We start from the raw sequence: 17,707 nt of genomic DNA, 5'->3' as shown, positions 1-17,707 counted from the left end.
AAACAATGATGTTATATACAAATCATTCAATAGACTTTCAGTTTCAACATTCAAATCATTTGAACATTCAACAATGGGTTTAGTTTTATATTCAAATCATTTAAACATTCAATTAATGACATTATATACAAATGAATAGCAAACAAATGACTTGTCGGATTCCAAAACTGCACAACGAGCTCTAAAAGGTGTTGACTGATGTTCCATAGTATGATCCCTAAGAATATGTGAAAATACATTCGATACAATAACTCATTTGCTTTCTTTGTTAATGTTAAAAATCATTGGTATACATGGTTCTAATAGAACCAGTGTATGCATGATGTTAGCTCTTCTGAATCAATTGGATGAAAATACTGCAATCGAAATTATTTTACTTAAATCAGTCAATTTTAATGAATTTTTATATTTTTCACACGTACATGACAAACTAATCAATCGCATTCATGTATAGTAGCAATATATATATATATATATATATATATATATATATATATATATATATATATATATCAATTTAATCAATGAAATTAATCAATTAGAATGAATTTCTGTATTTTACACACATGTGTGACAAACTAATCCATTGCATTCATATATAACAACAATATATATATATATATATATATATCAATTTAATCTATGAAATCAATCAATTAGAGTGAATTTCTATATTTTGTAGACATACATGATATACTAATCAATTGCATTAATGTATGTATATATATATATATATATATATATATATATATATATCAATTTAATCAATAAAAACAATAAATTAGAATAAGTAATAGCAATATATATAATGAATTGCATGCATACATGATAAACTAATCAATTGCATTCATGTATTGTAGCAATATATATATATATCAATTTAATAAATAAAATCAGTTAATAGCAATGAATATTTACTTGTTCACGAGCACCAGACATTTTTTCCCGTTGTGACCTTTTCATTGGAGTATACACTTTCTCCTGTGCATGGAGAGCAACATCAAACTCCTCAATGATGTTCACATCCTACCCAACTACATGACCCTCACTTACATTTACTTCCTAAGGATGTTCCACATTAACCTTAGCCCCTTGGTCAAGTACTTCATTCACCCTCTCACCACTGCCACTACAGGTGGCCGCATCTTCAGCTTCATTTTTTCGGACATTAAGGTTAGCAACAACTTCATCGTCAGCCAATGGGTCACCCTCCTCATCCTTAGATGCTTTCAAGATGAAAGATAATATTGTGCCCACAAACTGCTTAACTTTTTTTACACATTTTGCCTTATATACAGGCCACTTTCTGTACGATAATTCAGTTTTTTTTTTTTAACTCACTACTTGAACACAACTGTGTGTGATTATTGATGGTGTATTTTTTGTGAAAAAACATCGGTCACCCACATTTTTGGCAATGGATGTGACTCCCTCTCTACCCACTTATGCACACTAAGTCGTGCTTCCAAATTATTAGGATGAACCTGCTTATAGTTCTTCGTTGGCTTTTGTTGTTGTGCTTGAAAATTTTTAGATCATGTGGGTGTGGTCCCCTTCAACACAATCTTCTTCATATTGGCTATATTGTATTAATAAACAAATTCAAATTTTCCTACAATAACAATACATGAAATATTGAACAAGCATTGCAAAAAGCAAACAACATATTTGTGTTTCAAAAAACATTAAAAAATAAATAAAATGCATTATTTCATTCAATCATTAAACAAAATAGAACAATATTTAATTCAATTATTAAACAAATGAAATAATGTGTTATTCAACCGTTGTATAAAATAGAACAATGTTTAATTCAACCGTTAAACAAAATGGCACACTGTGCTTACTAGAAAAACACGTTGTTGATGATTCAACTATGAAATGCCTCTGATGAATAGTGGAGGAAAATAGTTGCCAAAAATATTTGATGAAAATAGTTGCCAGAAGGAAAGCAGGTTGGGGATCACTAGTTGGAGACAAAAGACAAAAAATAAACCCTAGATTATGCGAAAATAATTATGTTGGGGACCACAACGGGTTTATATATGATTCAAGAAAATATTTTACAACAAATAAGCAATATCACATATGTGTCATTCTTTCACAAATAGTTATGTAAGATATTTGCAATCTAAGGTGATTCACAAATTATGTTATGCAAGAACATGTAGTATATGCGAATAAGTAAGATATTTCCTAATTTAATGAGGTTTCGTAAAATGGATATTTGTGTCGTGTATGCAAATAAATAAGATATTTGCGAATAAGTAAGATATTTACAAATTTAGTGGTTAGTGGTAAGTGCATTTTCGTGCATAAATTTATGCAATTTTTAAAATTATATGCAAAAAGTAAGATATTTGCAAAATTAGTGGTAAGTGGAGTTTTGCAAATATATTTGTACAAAATTTGAAATATATGCAAAAGAGTATGATATTTACGATTTTGGTGGTTGCATTTTTACCAAGATTTCACAAATAAATTTATGCGAGTTAGTGAGGTCTAAATTCACATAAAAAAACTTACAATTTTGGATTTAAATGGGTGTTGAACATATTCAACGGGTGATACAATTTTATTGTAAAAATGCCTAAATTCGTAGTTGCAAAGGGTAAAAGTGTTTTACGGATGCCTAATAATTATGATTTTGGACATTGAGAGAATATAAAAAATTATAGGATTTTTTAAAAAATCACGTCCGTACAGTATGATCGTTTTTTAAATAAATTTGCATGTCCCATCATGTCATCAGGGACACTAGGACAAATTGGTGCGTCTATGTGACATAGCTTTCTAATCGCTCTATCTATATATTTATATAGAGGAATTAAAACCTCCCCAATCAAAATGGTCCCAAACTACCAATGAAAATATTTTGGTATTATGTATAGATGTATTCAACATGATTGATTTACTAAAAATCGATACTTGAATCATGAATTTTGGATAAAAAAAATGATATTGAAACTTTGTTCTTAAAGAGAAAACTGGGGTTAGGCATACCCCTACCAATTATACAACCATACCATTTGGGGTTCGAACTTGCAATGTCCCAACACAAGGTGACATGCACTAACTGCTCCTGCCAGACAAGCCGAGCCCCCATTGGTGAAACTTATAAAAACCTATCCATGCATCGGAATCAAATGCTCCAAGATCTGATTCCTATAAAAACAAGCATAGAGATCACATCTGTACAGTCGGAATATTGAAAAAAATACCAAAAATCCAATAAAATATCCACTGGGTAGGTTTGGGAGGGTTTTTCATTGGGTAGGTTTTCATTCGTGTGTGTGTCTATATATATATATATATATATATATATATATATATATATATATATATATATATATATATATATATATATATATATATATTTTCTAATAATTGGATTCAGATGAGAAATCGGTGTTTTATGTTGGATCTATGTTTGGGTTCCCATTGAATGAGATCCTTTTCCACATTCTGTTTCGACGTAGAAAGCTGGGGTTAGGCAGATCCTACATGTTTATTAGGAAAATAGTAACAGATTTACATTGAGGGAACTCAGTCAGGGTTCATGTTACACAATTGTTTGTCGACCTCCATGGTGGCCAATATAGCAAGAGATCTCGCAAGAACATTAAACTCAATCGGAGTAAACCGGACTAAACTTCTGTCAAATGACCATAAACGATGAATCAAGAGCTGCATGTGGACATTAGCCTCTTCCTTCCATGCCTCTGTCGATGAGATCTACCTAATCTCTTCTCGAGGTTTCAATAATAATAAGTGATGAATCAGAAATGAGATTCAATATTCTCACCCATCCTTGTAACCCCCCTTTCAATAAGACTGGATCTAACAATCATCCAACCGACTGATACAAACCGACCCTGAGAATCACAGAACATACCCTATTTGCCATCTGCTGTGGTAGATGTGAATCTTTAACCGTTGAGCAGGAGGTGGATCCCATTGGCCAGCATTACGCCACCTCTATAGGACCAAATGGTCCATATTGCCTCAAATGAGCATAACATGTTCACGAACAACCTGAAAAGATAACTTTTGAATGTGCTGGATATTGAAGTTTTTGCCCTCAAATATAATCTTGTTCTTTTTCTGCTGGTCATGAAGGGATTAAGTCAAAGACTTCATCAAGCGGAAGGGAAACACCTTATTGCCCATAATTTCATTCAAGGGTTTATGCTGGAGTCCTCTTTATTCGCTGATGATGCATTATTTTTTTTTTAGAGATAAAGAGCAGTCGGTTCATAATTTCCTAGACATTATCAAAGATTTTGATGCTAAATCGGGACTGGTGGTTAGTCTGAGTAAATCTTTATTTATCCCTTTTAATTTGTCGGTTGATCATATGCATCATATTGCCAATTTGTGCAGTTGGCAAAGAGTCTCCCTCCCTATCACCTATCTAGGTATGCCTCTTTTCAAAGGCTGACTGAAGAAGAATCACTATGATCCTCTGATAACCAAGTTCAGGAAAAAGCTTAAGAGTTGGAGTTGCAGGAGATTGTCTATGGCAGGAAGGTTAACCCTTATTAAGTCAGTTCTTTCATCCTTATTTACTTGATGCCTTGTTTCTTTCTCTGTGATTGCCCAACTGGAGAAAATCATGAAACAATTCCTACAGTATGATGCACCACCCAATTGGCATATCCACTTAGTGGCCTGAGACATGGTGTGCAGATCCAAAGAAGAGGAAGGTTTGGGGATTAAACCCTTGGGAGAACACAATGTAGCGTGTCTTACCAAATTGGGTTGGGCAGTTCTTCAAAAGAATTTGTGGGCATGCGGGTGACCATTATCTTGGTAATGATCTTATAAAGAACATTACAGAAGCTAATAGGTCTGAACTTTGAAAGAGAGTGAGCTCCCTCTTCTTTTGGAATCAGAATGATGTGAGTAGCATTGATGCACGAAAGGATTTTTCCTTTGGCAAAAAAAAATCCTTAATAGCCACACATCTTTAGCAATAATAAACCAGAAGATAAAAGAAACTGTCTTGGAAGCCATCAGGACCCAGAGCATTGTCACCATCGAGATCAAAAATGGCTTTACAGACTTCCTCATCTGTGACCAAGATCAAGAAGATAAATATTTTCTTCTAGGCCAACACCAGGTTCCACAGGACCTTCAACCCCACTTGTGAGAACATCAGTTTTAGTGAAGAGACTAGAAAAGAAATCTGGTGCTTCTTTAAAAATGGCCTCTCTGTCTGACACACATGAGTCGTCTATTCCTTTGAAGGCACTGTATTTGCTTTGCAAGTTTTTATTAGCTAGAAGGTGGAAAAATGAGAGTTACGGTCTCCCTCTCTTAACCATCAACACCTAGATTTTTGGCGCCAATGAGCTTCCTCCAGACGAAGGATATCTGCTAATTCATCTTGAAGGTTGGATTCCTTCTCAATAGCTGGCAGGCTGCCCAAATCCACTTGGTCATGCAAGTTGGAAATAGCTGCATTGATGCACCATTCGCGCACTTGAAGGTCACCAATGACCTGCTTTCTCCATTCCTTTAGACGACGACGCACGGTAGACAATTTGGTCACAACCAGATACATAGGACAGCCTTGTACACAGGTGGACCAAGCTCGGTTCACCACCTCATAGCAGTTCGGGAGAGAAGCCTGCAATGAAAAATATTTGAAAGGTCGAAGAGTGGAAGAACGAATATTGGCCAGCACCAAGAGAGCATTATGATTTGAAACAGATTTTGGGAGAGCCATAATAGAGGTAGTCGAGTATTTGAGAAGCCAATAGTCATTCATGAAGCATTGATCTAACTTGCTCGCTCGAAATCTAGGCCTGAGTTGCTTGTTATGTCAAGTAAACTTACATACAGGATCTTCTAGCTCCATAAGAACAACCCCACTAATGAATTGGTTGAAGTCCTCTGCTCCTAGATGGTGAGACGATGATCCCCACCATTCAGAAAGGGAACGAGTGGCATTCCAATCTCCCATGACCAACCAGAGAGAATCAAGTTGATGTTGGTAGGGGATCTGCCATGGGACTTGACGCTCAAGGTAGTTGTTACTTCTGAAGACACCAGAGGCAACAACAATGCCCGCACCATTGTCAACTAGCACAGTCATAACCTGGTTGGAATGCCAAAGAACCTCCACTTGAACCTGTTGGGCGTGCCACAAGCAAAGGATGCGACTGGAATGTGAGGATTCAAAAATCCCCACTATTACATAGCTGGGAAAATTCGAAACGAATGCCTTGTAGGGTATCCTCCTCCATAATCTTGGTCTTCCAGCTAATGAGTTTCATTAGGGAAAAACATTGTTGGGTTTTCTGAAGTCTGGGTAACTCACTTGAATTGGGTTCCAACACCATCACCAACTTGCTTAAGGGCAGCCCACCCCCTCTCTGCAGGCGACCGAACATACGAAAGGTCGAGCGGAACTCACCTCACATAGCAGGGTTCAGAGCAGTCAAATTCCTTCGCTTTGCAATTTCTGGGTGTTTTTCAAAGGTCCATTCGGTTGGGACATAATTTTAGATGCCAATCATCAATCATCGAGCTGAACATAAATCAAAAGCCCTATTGTACAACGAAGAAATAAATACCTCAAACCAGGACAATACCCTATCGATATTTTTTCTTTCACTCCTCACACTAGTCAATCTTGCGTGTAGGTGTGCAAATGAGAGCATATTCATCGACGTGATTCATGTCTTACAAAAATTGGATCTACGATATATGAATCAACTGCACACCAATATCGATGAATAAGCATGTTTCAAAGAAGTAGAGCAATAATGTTCTCACTTCGTTGTCTAATCTACTACCGCCCTTCTCTTCAATACAATAGCTTTTCCTTTATTGTCCTCCTATTGTTGGGGTCATATCTGTTCCTTAGTCACGATAGCTTCAACCTTTTTTCATCAAACACATCATCCTTTACTTTACAAAAAAACTTACATCAGTGTTTGAATTTTGCCCACCAATGTCCGTTCACTGGCGTTTTCATGATACTTAAATCTGGTGATTCGTGTCACATCCTCCAACGTGATGGTTATCTCAAGATCTTCGAACCTAAATGTATTAATTGCCAGATTTCAGAACTGAATAACGGCCTCTAAAAGGGGTGACTGATGTTTCATGGTGTGATCTCTAAGAATTATCGTAAATGCATCCCATGAAACATTTCTTTCATATCCTCGGTTAGTGTTAGAAAACATTTATGGGCTTGAAACTATTAGAATTGGTAAGTGCGAGATGTTGGATTTTCTGAATCTTTTTGCTATGAATCTTGCAATCACAATTAATTTTGTTGAAATCAGTCAAATTAATCATTAAATTACACACATATAAATATAACATTTTAACAATCTAGTTATCCTAAATGTTACATATTTCACATATACATAATTCAACGAGAAAATACACATAAGTAGGCATGAAGAGATTTTATCTTTATCTAATTAGAATACACAAATACAAATTGTTTCATGTTATAACTATTAATGATTGCCTAGAATTTCCTGCAGCAACCACTCCCTTGGACCTTGCACATTAACCTCAACCTTAGGTTTTGCCTAACATTTTTTGTGTTTGTTGTTGATTGTTTGAGTACAAACTTTTGGGTTTATGGAGGGTGCTTTTTTTGTTGAAAATGTCTGACACCAAAACTCTTGGCAGTGGATATGGCTCCCTCTCTATCCACGTGTCGAGCAAGCTCCATGTTTCATAGTTTACAAAATGACCTAGTTCATAATTTTTCTTTTTTAGCTTTTTATGCTATGCTCCAACAATAGAATATTATGTGGGTGTAAACCCTTCCGACATAGTCTTATCAGTGGTTATATTATATTAAACAACTTCAAAAAAATTTACAATAATAAAACAAAAAAATATAGGTAAACAAGCAACCAAAAGAAATATGATACATAGACTATTGAAAAAGCATTGTAAAAAACATTCAGAATAACATATTGACAATGCAAAAACCCGAATCGTTAAAGAAATAACAAAGAAAATCAAATAGTGTCCCCAACATACCATGTTTATCATATAAGATATGCAACATATAAACAACACAACTAGAGGATAATGGCATGCGAATCATTGAAACAAATAAAAAAAATATTGTTTCAAAAAAAAAAACTGGTTGTTGAGTTAAAGATGTGCTTACTAAAAAAAAATAGCCGTCAATGATTTCAAAATACTCCAAAATAAAGTGCCGCCAAAAATAGTTGTTGAAAATGTTATTGGCGGAAAGCATGTTGGGGACCACTAGTTGAAGATCACAAAGAACCCTAAAAAAATTTTGTGAAAATATTTATACCCAATTGTTAAGGAGTGCAAACTTCATGAGGTATAAGCGCACTTAGTTTAATATTTGCGAAGTTTCGAAGTTCAGTTTAACACAATTAATTTTATGCAAACTTCTGAGGTATATACGAACTTATTCAAATATTGGTAAAATTTCAAGGTTTGAAAACGTTCACACCTATTTTATGCAAACTTCTTACATATATGTGCACTTAGTTGTGAGGTTACAAGGTTGGACTTTAACCGGATGTTAGCACCTATTTTTATGCAAACTTCTAATATATATGTACACTTAATATAATATTTGCGAAGTTTCGAGGTTAGAGTTTAACAGAATGTTGACATATATTTTTATGCGTACTTAGTCAAGCATTTGCGGAGTTACGATGTTCAAGTTTGGCAAGATGTTGGCAAATATTATTATGTGAACCTCGTGAAACCTGCAAAAAATCCCTTGTTGGGTACAAATCTTAACCCTTTTTTGAAACAAGTTATTCTTTCTAAACCTCAACTACTAACAATTTTATATCCGATTTGTTTGTAAAAGTTGCATACCACACTAATCTGTTTTTTATTCAGGTTTTGTACCCTGTTCATCATACCAGAAAAATATGGATTTGGGAGAGATCCAACTAACTCATTGACAGCCTTAGCAAGATTTGATATACTCTGCCAAAAAAAGAAAACCTATTTAAATTTAAATTCTGCCCATTGTTCTATAGTAGTAAGGGCCCAAGAAGCCAACACAAGATTGTAAAAGCACGCTAACATGATTTGAAAAACGGGGACAACCTTTATGGGGTCCAAGTCTCAGTAGAATCAGATCAATGATGAATTGAGTTCAATTCATAGACATCCTCTTAAGGATAGGCATGTGAGCATAGAAGAACATATATATATATATATATATATATATATATATATATTGTTATGACCAGAAACTCTTGCCGAAGCGAGGGAAAACCCCCACCCTGTCTTACGTGGCCCACATCTAAGCACATGAAGAAAAGGTGCACATCTTTCCTCCTATTTACTTATCTCTCCCTTTTTTACAACACAAGTACTTAGAAAACTCGGAAAAGCAGACTGCGTGGTGAAACAACTCAAAGCTATAGGATCAGCAAGAGCACACGAAGATTCATCCAAATGAAGAATACCATGATCTGTTTATTAACATATATATAAGTATTATAAAAAACTGAGAGTGCATACTTCCTTGCAGGTCCAGCATTGCTGAAAAACATAGAAGCACTTGAGTAGCTGCATTTGGCCAGTGGGTCAATCCATAAACATGCATCTAGAAACCAGCCCAACCTGCAGGATGAGTGCTGCTGCTGCTACTTTCTGTTGCTGTCCCAGCACGGCTGAAGCACTGAGAATTTCTTTGGGTTGAAGTCTTGGATGGCTGTGAATATCCAGGGGTCGCCATAAAATGATCCTCACTGAAGCCACATGCATCTGCCGACTTCACAGTTTTACCGTTGGCACCTCTGCTTGTTGTGCGGACAGACATTTTGGGATTAAATTTTGGTGCAGGCTGATTGTCTTGATTGTCAGAAAAGGCATGCCAAACTGTGGATTCAGGGGAGTCTGTGGTTGACGAACTGTTTGCTATCATGCCTTGCTGAAGGTCCCAAATAGCTCCTTCTATCTTATCCCTTGGCTGTCAAACGCTAAAAACATGTACATTGAGTGGCTGAAACATTTTAAAGGAAAGAAGCACAAAGCATAATCCCCTACATTGCATTCAACCTTTTTTCTATCATTACAGGTTAAAACCTGCTAATTGGTGTAAAAGCACAGATTGAAGGCAGTCCAACAAATACAACATGTGGCTTTCCCATTGACAACTGCAGAAACGAAGATATCAATTTAAAAGTAGGAAAAAGAAAAAAAACTCAAGCCCGGCTGCCATTTATTGGTGTAAAATATTCAGAAGGGCTTTCCGAAGAAGCAGATTGATTTCGAAAAAGTCAAGCAAGAGAGAGAGAGAGAGAGGGAGACGTCCAAAACTAGCTTACAAGCTCTTGAAATATAAACACATTAATCAGGATCTGTTCAAAGGTAATGAACAAAACGAGGATAAAAAGATAGACATGTAATGTGCCTATAAGTGACAAGTACAGGGACTACAGAACTTGATACATGGAGTAGAGAACTTGGAGGCCGCAGGTTTTTTTTTTACTCGGAGAAACTGCCCCAGGTGCAGAGACCTAGCCGCGCTGGCTCAGCCTGCCATACTAACGGTCTCTTTCCATGCCGGCGTACAACTCTGAGGGATTACCCCTCGACTCCAGGGAGTCGCCAAGTTTCAGTTTATGCAAGGGCGTGACGCCCATGGGACTTGAACCTAGACTGCCCGTCAAACGGTCTAGGCCCCATCCCACTATGCCAAACCCCTTGGGTCTGAGAAGGACGCAGGGTTTGACATGCAGGGAAAAGCAATTAGAGAAATGGATTAGTATTTGAAGAAAGAAATGTATCTGGACGAGAAAAATTCTCTGTTGAGGGCTTATGGATACCAAATATGACAGTTAGAGAAAAAAATTGGTATAAATATCAACCTGGGATTAAAGATTGCAATGCAAAACCCTTGAAGGATGGGAGGAAGGAAACAATAATTTTAGATAAAATATTATCAGTATGACATCTGCTTACTTTTTCTTAAATTATAAAAGTAACCCTTGCTAGCAGAAGCCAGATCGTGAAACAAAATTTGAGACTTTTAGAAACATAAAAGATTGGTCAATATTAAGTATGGATAATAATTCACAACCTTCAAAACACAACTTTTATTTTGCAGTAAATTCCACAACTCAGCATATAGAAATTGCCATGGCAACAAAACACGTCAAGCTTTTAAAGCATAAAACGTGAAGAATTAGCAAGAGCTAATGACTTTGCCGAGCAATCTAATCAGGCCCTGTCACTAAATATCATAAAAATGTCAAAATAAGATAAATAAAAATCAAAGCAAGGCATACTGTACAGATTTCAAAGAAGATTATGGGCTTTTTCTTTTTCATCTAAGAGCAAAATCAACCAAGATTCAGTTAATTTCCCATAATTTCCACAACCAACAGTCATCTGCTGATGTCAATTATACATGAATGACCCGAGAAACACAAGAATAAGGCAGACGACCACTAGACAAATTAAAAGATAGCAAATTCCATATCTAGCAAACTACTCATACCATTCCAGAACCTGAAAATTTATAGTGAAACACAAGTGACTACACCTCCTACCACAGATGGTTAGATACAAAAGAACACCAACAAAATACCAAAATCTTGTGTCCAACAAAAAGGCATACAAACAGAACATAGAGACACCTGAACATAAAAGTTAAAAGAACTTTTACATAGAAACCAAAAAACTACATTGAAAATTTTGGCAATACGTGTTTGTAGATTAGAGGTCAGCATAGACACAAGAAAATGTGAAGAAAACAAGTTTATGCATGATAAATGAAAATTTTCTTTACTAATTTGAGTTCCCATAGACTCTTAGGTTTCATAAAAAGGCAGGGAAAAAACAACAAAAATTGAAAATTGAAATCTTGCCATGCTATTCCAAACGAAATGAATAGATTCACATTTTTTTCCAATTTTCCTTTCATACATACAAAAAATTTCTCCACCTAAAAAGGTGCAGAATCGGTGGAGAAAATTTTCTGTCATACTTCTCATGCTTTTCATGTGAAAATTCTTCTATAAAAAGTTTTCTTGCTTCCAATTCTGGCATTATAGCCAAAGGGAATGTTACAGGCAAATGGATATCTTAAAATACAATATAAAGAAAATGATGGCATATGTTCATTGTTCATTTGCCCTCTATCCACAGATACCCTCCAAAGGAATTCACTCGAGGAGTTGATAAAAAAGATAGAAGTTACTTTGTGAAAATCTGGTTAGAAATTAACAGTGTGCATTAGCAAAGAGTAAAAAAGTTACACTTACGGATTGTGATCAGAAAATATAGCTTGAAATGAAAAATCAGGAGGAAATTAATACCTGACTGTTTGACTGCCAACTTTCAGAAGACTTATGGCTTTGTTGTGCTTGCACCTGCGATCCTCCAGAAGCCTTTAAAAAGTCCTTGTTCTGTGAGCAACTTCCAGATGAAACAGATTGTTTTAGCTCCTGGATCTCCTGTCTCTGAGAACGACAAATAGCTGCCAGTTTCTCATATTTGGATGCTATTTCTGCCTTCTCTGCATGCACCTGTTTCAGTTCTTCTTTCAACCTCCCCACTTCTGCCTGCAGTTTTTCTTTGCTCAATCTGTCACTCTCTGGGTTCAACTTATTGATATCAAAGTCTGCAATGAAAGAACCAAATGTCTCATTATGAAAAGTTCCTATGCTTTCAGATTTTGCTGCTTTATTACCAGGAAAGGAGGAATTGTTGGAAGTATCAGAACTATGATCAGCATTCTCCGAGAAAAATCTTATCTCATATCCCTCTGAAGGCCCATCATCATATTTTTTATGTACATTACCAGGGGCACTCCTCCTAAGATGGTTTCCTGCTCTTGGGTGGTGTTCCTTTGGAGGGCTAATACTATCTACAGTATGGCATCTATTTTCTGGGGGACTCTGTTGGCTACTTTTTATGGTGTTAATTTTAAAGGGATCTTCATCAAACTTTGGACCGTTTTCATCGGAAGAACTTGACTCCTGAGCATGAAGAGTGGACCAGAAAGCACCCAGCTGGCCACTGCTTCCAGTAGACTTTGAACTGCTTTGCATGGATGATGAGGTATGAACTTGTTCCGTATATGATGGTGGTGGGGGAGGAGTTCTGCTGGGAGTTGTTCGCTTCTGAGGAACTTGAATACCTATCAATGCCATTCCAAAGCAGATTAGAATCTTCTAACCAACCAATCAAGCAAGAACATTCAGATTTGTGAATTAGATTTTGGATATTCTCTTCAACAAGAGAAGGAGACATAAAACCACGATTATAAATATTGAAAAAAAAAGTTGAACAGCATCTGACACTGAACCAACAAAAAAAAAAGATAGCAAACTAAGATTGTTACCCTCATCTTTGCTATCAACAATATTCTGATGCGCATCGGTTGAAATTGCAGACACTGGCTTATCAGGAGTCATTTTCTGCAAATCTATTGGTAGCTGCTCATTAACACGACACCATACCTATCAGAAGAACCACAAACAAATGGGTTCAGAGGACAATGGAACAAGCTTCTGGCCCCAGACCTCACCGTCCAAGGCTAGTACAGAGACCGACAATCTAGAAACTAACCTACTATCATCGAGATGAATGTCCAATCAAGCAAAGCCCTTGCCTGCGTGATGTCTGGTCGGGCATCCGGAATGGCTTGAAGCATGTCCTTGATCAAATCCGTCACCAATGAACTGTATCTGGGTAGCTCTGGAATCCGATAGTTCCCGTTCAAAATTTGCAGCTTGGATTCTCCATCAAAAGCAGACTTAAAGTAACATATTCTGTACAAAAGGCATCCTAGAGCCTGAGATCCACAACAGAAAACAAAGTTCATAAGTTGGCAAATTTTCCACATTTCCCAATTATTGGAAAACTGAAAGTCAAATAAATGATAGAGGCAAATGAACTCACCCAGATATCAACCTTCTCATTTATGAGTTCTCTCCTGAAAAGATCCCACATCTACGAAGCAACAAGAGACAAAATTTAGCAATTTGAGCGCTTTCATGAAAGACGTGCAAAGTTCTTGATCTAACCTCAGGAGCTCTATATGCAGGTGTTGTATGCTTCCTGATGTTGTCCTCTTCAATACCCATCTCTTCAGGCCTTTCATACCGCTTGTGCTGGGTTGAAGTGCTACCAAAATCACACAATTTCCATGCTCCATCAGGCCCCAATAAAACATTCTCAGCTTTCAGGTCCCTGCGTAAGTGAAATAAGGACACTCAAAGAAGGAACAACTATGTTTCAGCCTAACAACTTATTTGCAGTGGTAGAATAAGGATTAAAATTTCTGCTCCCTTCTTCTGAGGACACAAATTTTGCTCCAAATTGTTTCAATTGCATCAAGTGACTATTACCATTGGTTATCAAAATGGACAATACAGTCAGGGTTGATATGGGCTGGAAGTGATTACAAACCAGGAAAAGGATAAACATCTTTCTTTCTTTTTTTAATTTATCTTTTTAAGTTTTACATTTAATTTCCAGCCAAATTGAACAATGTCTTGCAAACAAAATTTAATCATTCAGTTCACCTTGTAGAGAAATTTTCTATCTGAGAACTTTTTCTTTTTCTTAAGCATTCGGTTACAAATGTCCTCAAGCAATTTTCATTGAGCTCTCTAAAATGAAAATTTGCAAATAAAATCCACCAAACTTTGAGTCCTGATATGGTCCCAGAATTTACAATAATGGTACCACGGTACCACCCAACTTTTTCCTTCAGCAATGTAGTGTTTTCCTTTGTTTATTGAAATTAGCTGATGCAATAAGCTGATGCTTTTCTCTCTCCTTTTTTTTGAAATGTAGGTATACTTTCAGATAAATTTCCAAGAATGACATCTGTGACATAGGCTTACAGATATACATAGGCAATTCCACAAGTTCAGGATCCACATTTAGGGCACGTACACAACCATCACACCCACTGGGAGTAGCTGAGAAAGTAGGTCATTTTTTTTTGTAGGTGAAAACTTTTTCATAGGGGTTGTGACTTGTGAACATGTAATTAATTTTCTCATGGCAAAATAACAAAAAAAATTCACATGAAATTTTCCCACTCCTCTTTCTGGGGAAAAAATTCTGCCACCTTTGCTGGAGAAATGATGTACTTTAATGATTGTAAACATGCCCATATTATGAAATCAAAATTTCCTAAATAAGCATCTATACAGATGGTCCTGTCATAAAAGTGACAAATGAAGAGCTAAATGTCACAATTCATGTCAGGCTAGTATTCTATCTCATCTCAAACAGCCTCAGAAAGTTCCTTTAATTTGAGACCATGGAAGAAAAATTTACCTATGGGCGATTGGTGGTGACTGGCAATGCATCGCAAAAACTGCATTACAGACATCCCTAAATATCAAAAGGATCTGCGTCTCCTCAAAGAAACCAGCTCCTCTATTCTCCAATACACTAACTAGCAACTTCTCGCAGAACTCCATCACTAGAAATGCCTCCTTTGTACGTCCAAAATCCATAATCGTCTGAGCATAGAGAGTAACCACATTTGGATGCCCCTTCAGCAACTTCATAACATCAATCTCCTTCTTCACAAGATCAAGTGACTCCTCATCATTGCAGATGATGTGTTTCAAGGCATACTGCTTCCCAGAATGAACATCACGGGAAAGATAGACGCAGGAGAACCCACCTTCAGCAATAGAATTTCGGACCTGTATCTTCAAATTCCCAATATCTAATGTGCGGCCGTCAAGACCAGACTGCTCCCTCGGCATGAAATGCTTGAATCTCCACATAGTCGGAAAGGGGTGTGCCTTCTCAACCGGGAAGCACCCTTTATCAACCAACCCTTAAACCACAAATGAACTCTCAAAGATTGACTACAGTTTTGAATCCCCTCTCCACACACAAGATCTGCACGTTTTTGACACATGAAATGTCACTTAGAGTTGCAATAAATAAAAGAGGGTAGAATAAGGAGAGAGAAAAAATCAAAGCACACAGAGCCAGATCAAACCAATAGTGGTTATTGCAATCAAATGAAAACCCAGAAACCGATGAGAACATTACTGACAATGCAGCACCCTCGTTGCTTTTAGATACTGCTTAGAGTTACAAAATTATTATTACTCTCTTCAATTTCTAAGTGGTAAGAACAGATCTTTTCCTTTTCTTTTCCTAGGCAAGTTCTCAGTCAAGATAGCGTCACTGTACCAATGCATACATCAGAAAAATCATCGACCCTTCCATTTAAGGGGAAATCTTGAGAGTAAAAGAACAAGAAGCTAAAATTGGCCCAAAGAAACTCAATCAAAATGAATCAAAAAAGAAAATTCCGTTACTTTTTAATTGTCTCTTACAAGTGCAGGCGGGGTACAATTACAAACAAGAAGAACTAAAAAAAACAGACAAATTTATGGATGAAGATTCCATCACTAAACGAATAATCATAATTTTTCCCATCGAATCTGAAATCCTTTTCACGAGATCTGAGCTTTCTCTTTGCAAATGAAACATCAAATTCAAAATCGGTGTCGCTCGTTCAAGAGACAAAACCCTAACCTAACCTACTGATCTCCTCCTCTTTATTCAACACCAAATCGCACGAACAAGAATTGAAAAAAGAAAGGACAGAAAGAAAGCTTCATCGAGATCTTAGCAACGATCTAAAAAATCGATCAATCGATAGATCCGCATCTCAAATTTCTCCATTAAGCCATCCGAGATCTCGAATTCTTGATCCGAAAAAGAAGAAAGAAGAGAAAAGGTGGGAGTTTTTACCGCGAAAACCCTAAAGAATCGACGAATCCAAGCCAGAATTATCGTCCAGAGATGAGAGATCGGAGCCTTCCACCCTCGATGAGATAGTCTTCGCTTAGTTTGGCGTCCTGGAAGGAGATCCAAGAAGGGGGAGAGAGAGACGGAGAGAGCGAGATAGAGTGAATAGCACGTCGTCTCTTGTTTATTAGCAGCAAACGAGAGAGAGAGAGAGAGAGTATTTATAGGCGAAAGCGAGGGAGGAAGAGAAAAAAAATTACAAGGGGTTTGGTGTGACCTTGATCATCAACTTAAGATCGAAGCAGGCTATATCTTCCCCGGGCGCAGATCAGGTCATGCTGAACATGAGCCGTCTGTTTGCATTTTGGATTAATGCCATGTGGTTTTGTTGACTTTTGAGCTTTTTAAAATGCAAATCGGATGGCCACGATGCCAAGCTAGAAAAAATGCTCAAAAAATGCTCATGTTCAGCATGACCTGATCCGCTTCCATCTTCCTCGGGGTCTGAATGAGCGCCACGGGTATAAGCCCTAGCAACGGAGTTCAGTGTGTTTGCAAAGACTTAAGTGCCCTTTTCCGTCATTAGCGTTATGAAATGATATTTTGAGTAAAAGACAAAAATATCCTTCAAACAAAATCATCATCGTCTTCGCCCTAATGAGTAAACGATTCTGCTTTAGCAAGAGCTCCTTGCAATATGTCGCCCTAAACGTTCTGGCTTACCTTTTGACGATGCACCATTTGCTATAAGAGGAGCTTTTTTTGACGACGTAGCCTTTGACGTCGTCTGCTGCTGTGAGATCACCTTTTGCCATTGTTTGCTGCTACGAGATCACCTTTGTGGTTGTCTACTGTCGCTGGATCACCCATTTTCGTCATCTACTGTCGTCAGAGCGTAGTCGAAGCACCGTTGGCACCATCGGTTGCATCTACTTTCTAAGTGTTTCTCTTCCACTATCGGATTAACAAAACTTGTGTC

General features: G+C 36.9%; 1 protein-coding gene across 4 annotated transcripts; it reads right to left on the bottom strand.

Moving 5' to 3' along the window:
- Nucleotides 1-9,426: 9,426 nt before the first annotated feature.
- LOC149828999 (uncharacterized) lies at nt 9,427-16,918 on the bottom strand. 4 transcript variants are annotated; one of them, XM_090017856.1, is made up of 9 exons: nt 16,732-16,918; nt 15,286-15,864; nt 14,019-14,184; nt 13,894-13,944; nt 13,604-13,786; nt 13,334-13,451; nt 12,680-13,129; nt 12,306-12,610; nt 9,427-9,952 (listed from the first exon to the last, which is right to left on the bottom strand). In XM_090017856.1, exons 2-9 carry the CDS (start codon nt 15,744-15,746, stop codon nt 9,587-9,589), a joined length of 2,100 nt encoding a protein of 699 aa, XP_089873982.1. In that variant the 5' UTR covers nt 15,747-15,864; nt 16,732-16,918; the 3' UTR covers nt 9,427-9,586. The 4 variants fall into 4 exon arrangements, with proteins under 4 accessions (XP_089873982.1, XP_089873981.1, XP_089873983.1 ...); XM_090017857.1 differs by adding an exon at nt 10,042-10,139 and having other exon boundaries at nt 9,802-9,952; nt 12,306-13,129; XM_090017855.1 differs by having other exon boundaries at nt 12,306-13,129.
- Between the last annotated feature and the right edge of the window lie 789 nt (nt 16,919-17,707).

Source organism: Nuphar pumila, chromosome 9 (assembly GCF_984573655.1).
Source record: "Nuphar pumila chromosome 9, dmNupPumi1.hap1.1, whole genome shotgun sequence".
NCBI classification, from domain to species: domain Eukaryota; kingdom Viridiplantae; phylum Streptophyta; class Magnoliopsida; order Nymphaeales; family Nymphaeaceae; genus Nuphar; species Nuphar pumila.
The sequence above is the reverse complement of the archived record's forward strand: the minus strand, read 5'-3'. Positions and strand labels throughout refer to the sequence as shown.

Excerpts from the sequence above, each read along its gene's own strand:
- LOC149828999 (XM_090017855.1), bottom strand. The coding sequence starts at position 15,746 with ATGTGGAGATTCAAGCATTTCATGCCGAGGGAGCAGTCTGGTCTTGAC. Across the intron at positions 13,452-13,603 it reads CCCGACCAGACATCACGCAG|GTATGGTGTCGTGTTAATGA; the intron begins GCAAGGGCTTTG and ends TTCTTCTGATAG. Across the intron at positions 9,953-12,305 it reads GTTGGCAGTCAAACAGTCAG|CCAAGGGATAAGATAGAAGG; the intron begins GTATTAATTTCC and ends AGCGTTTGACAG.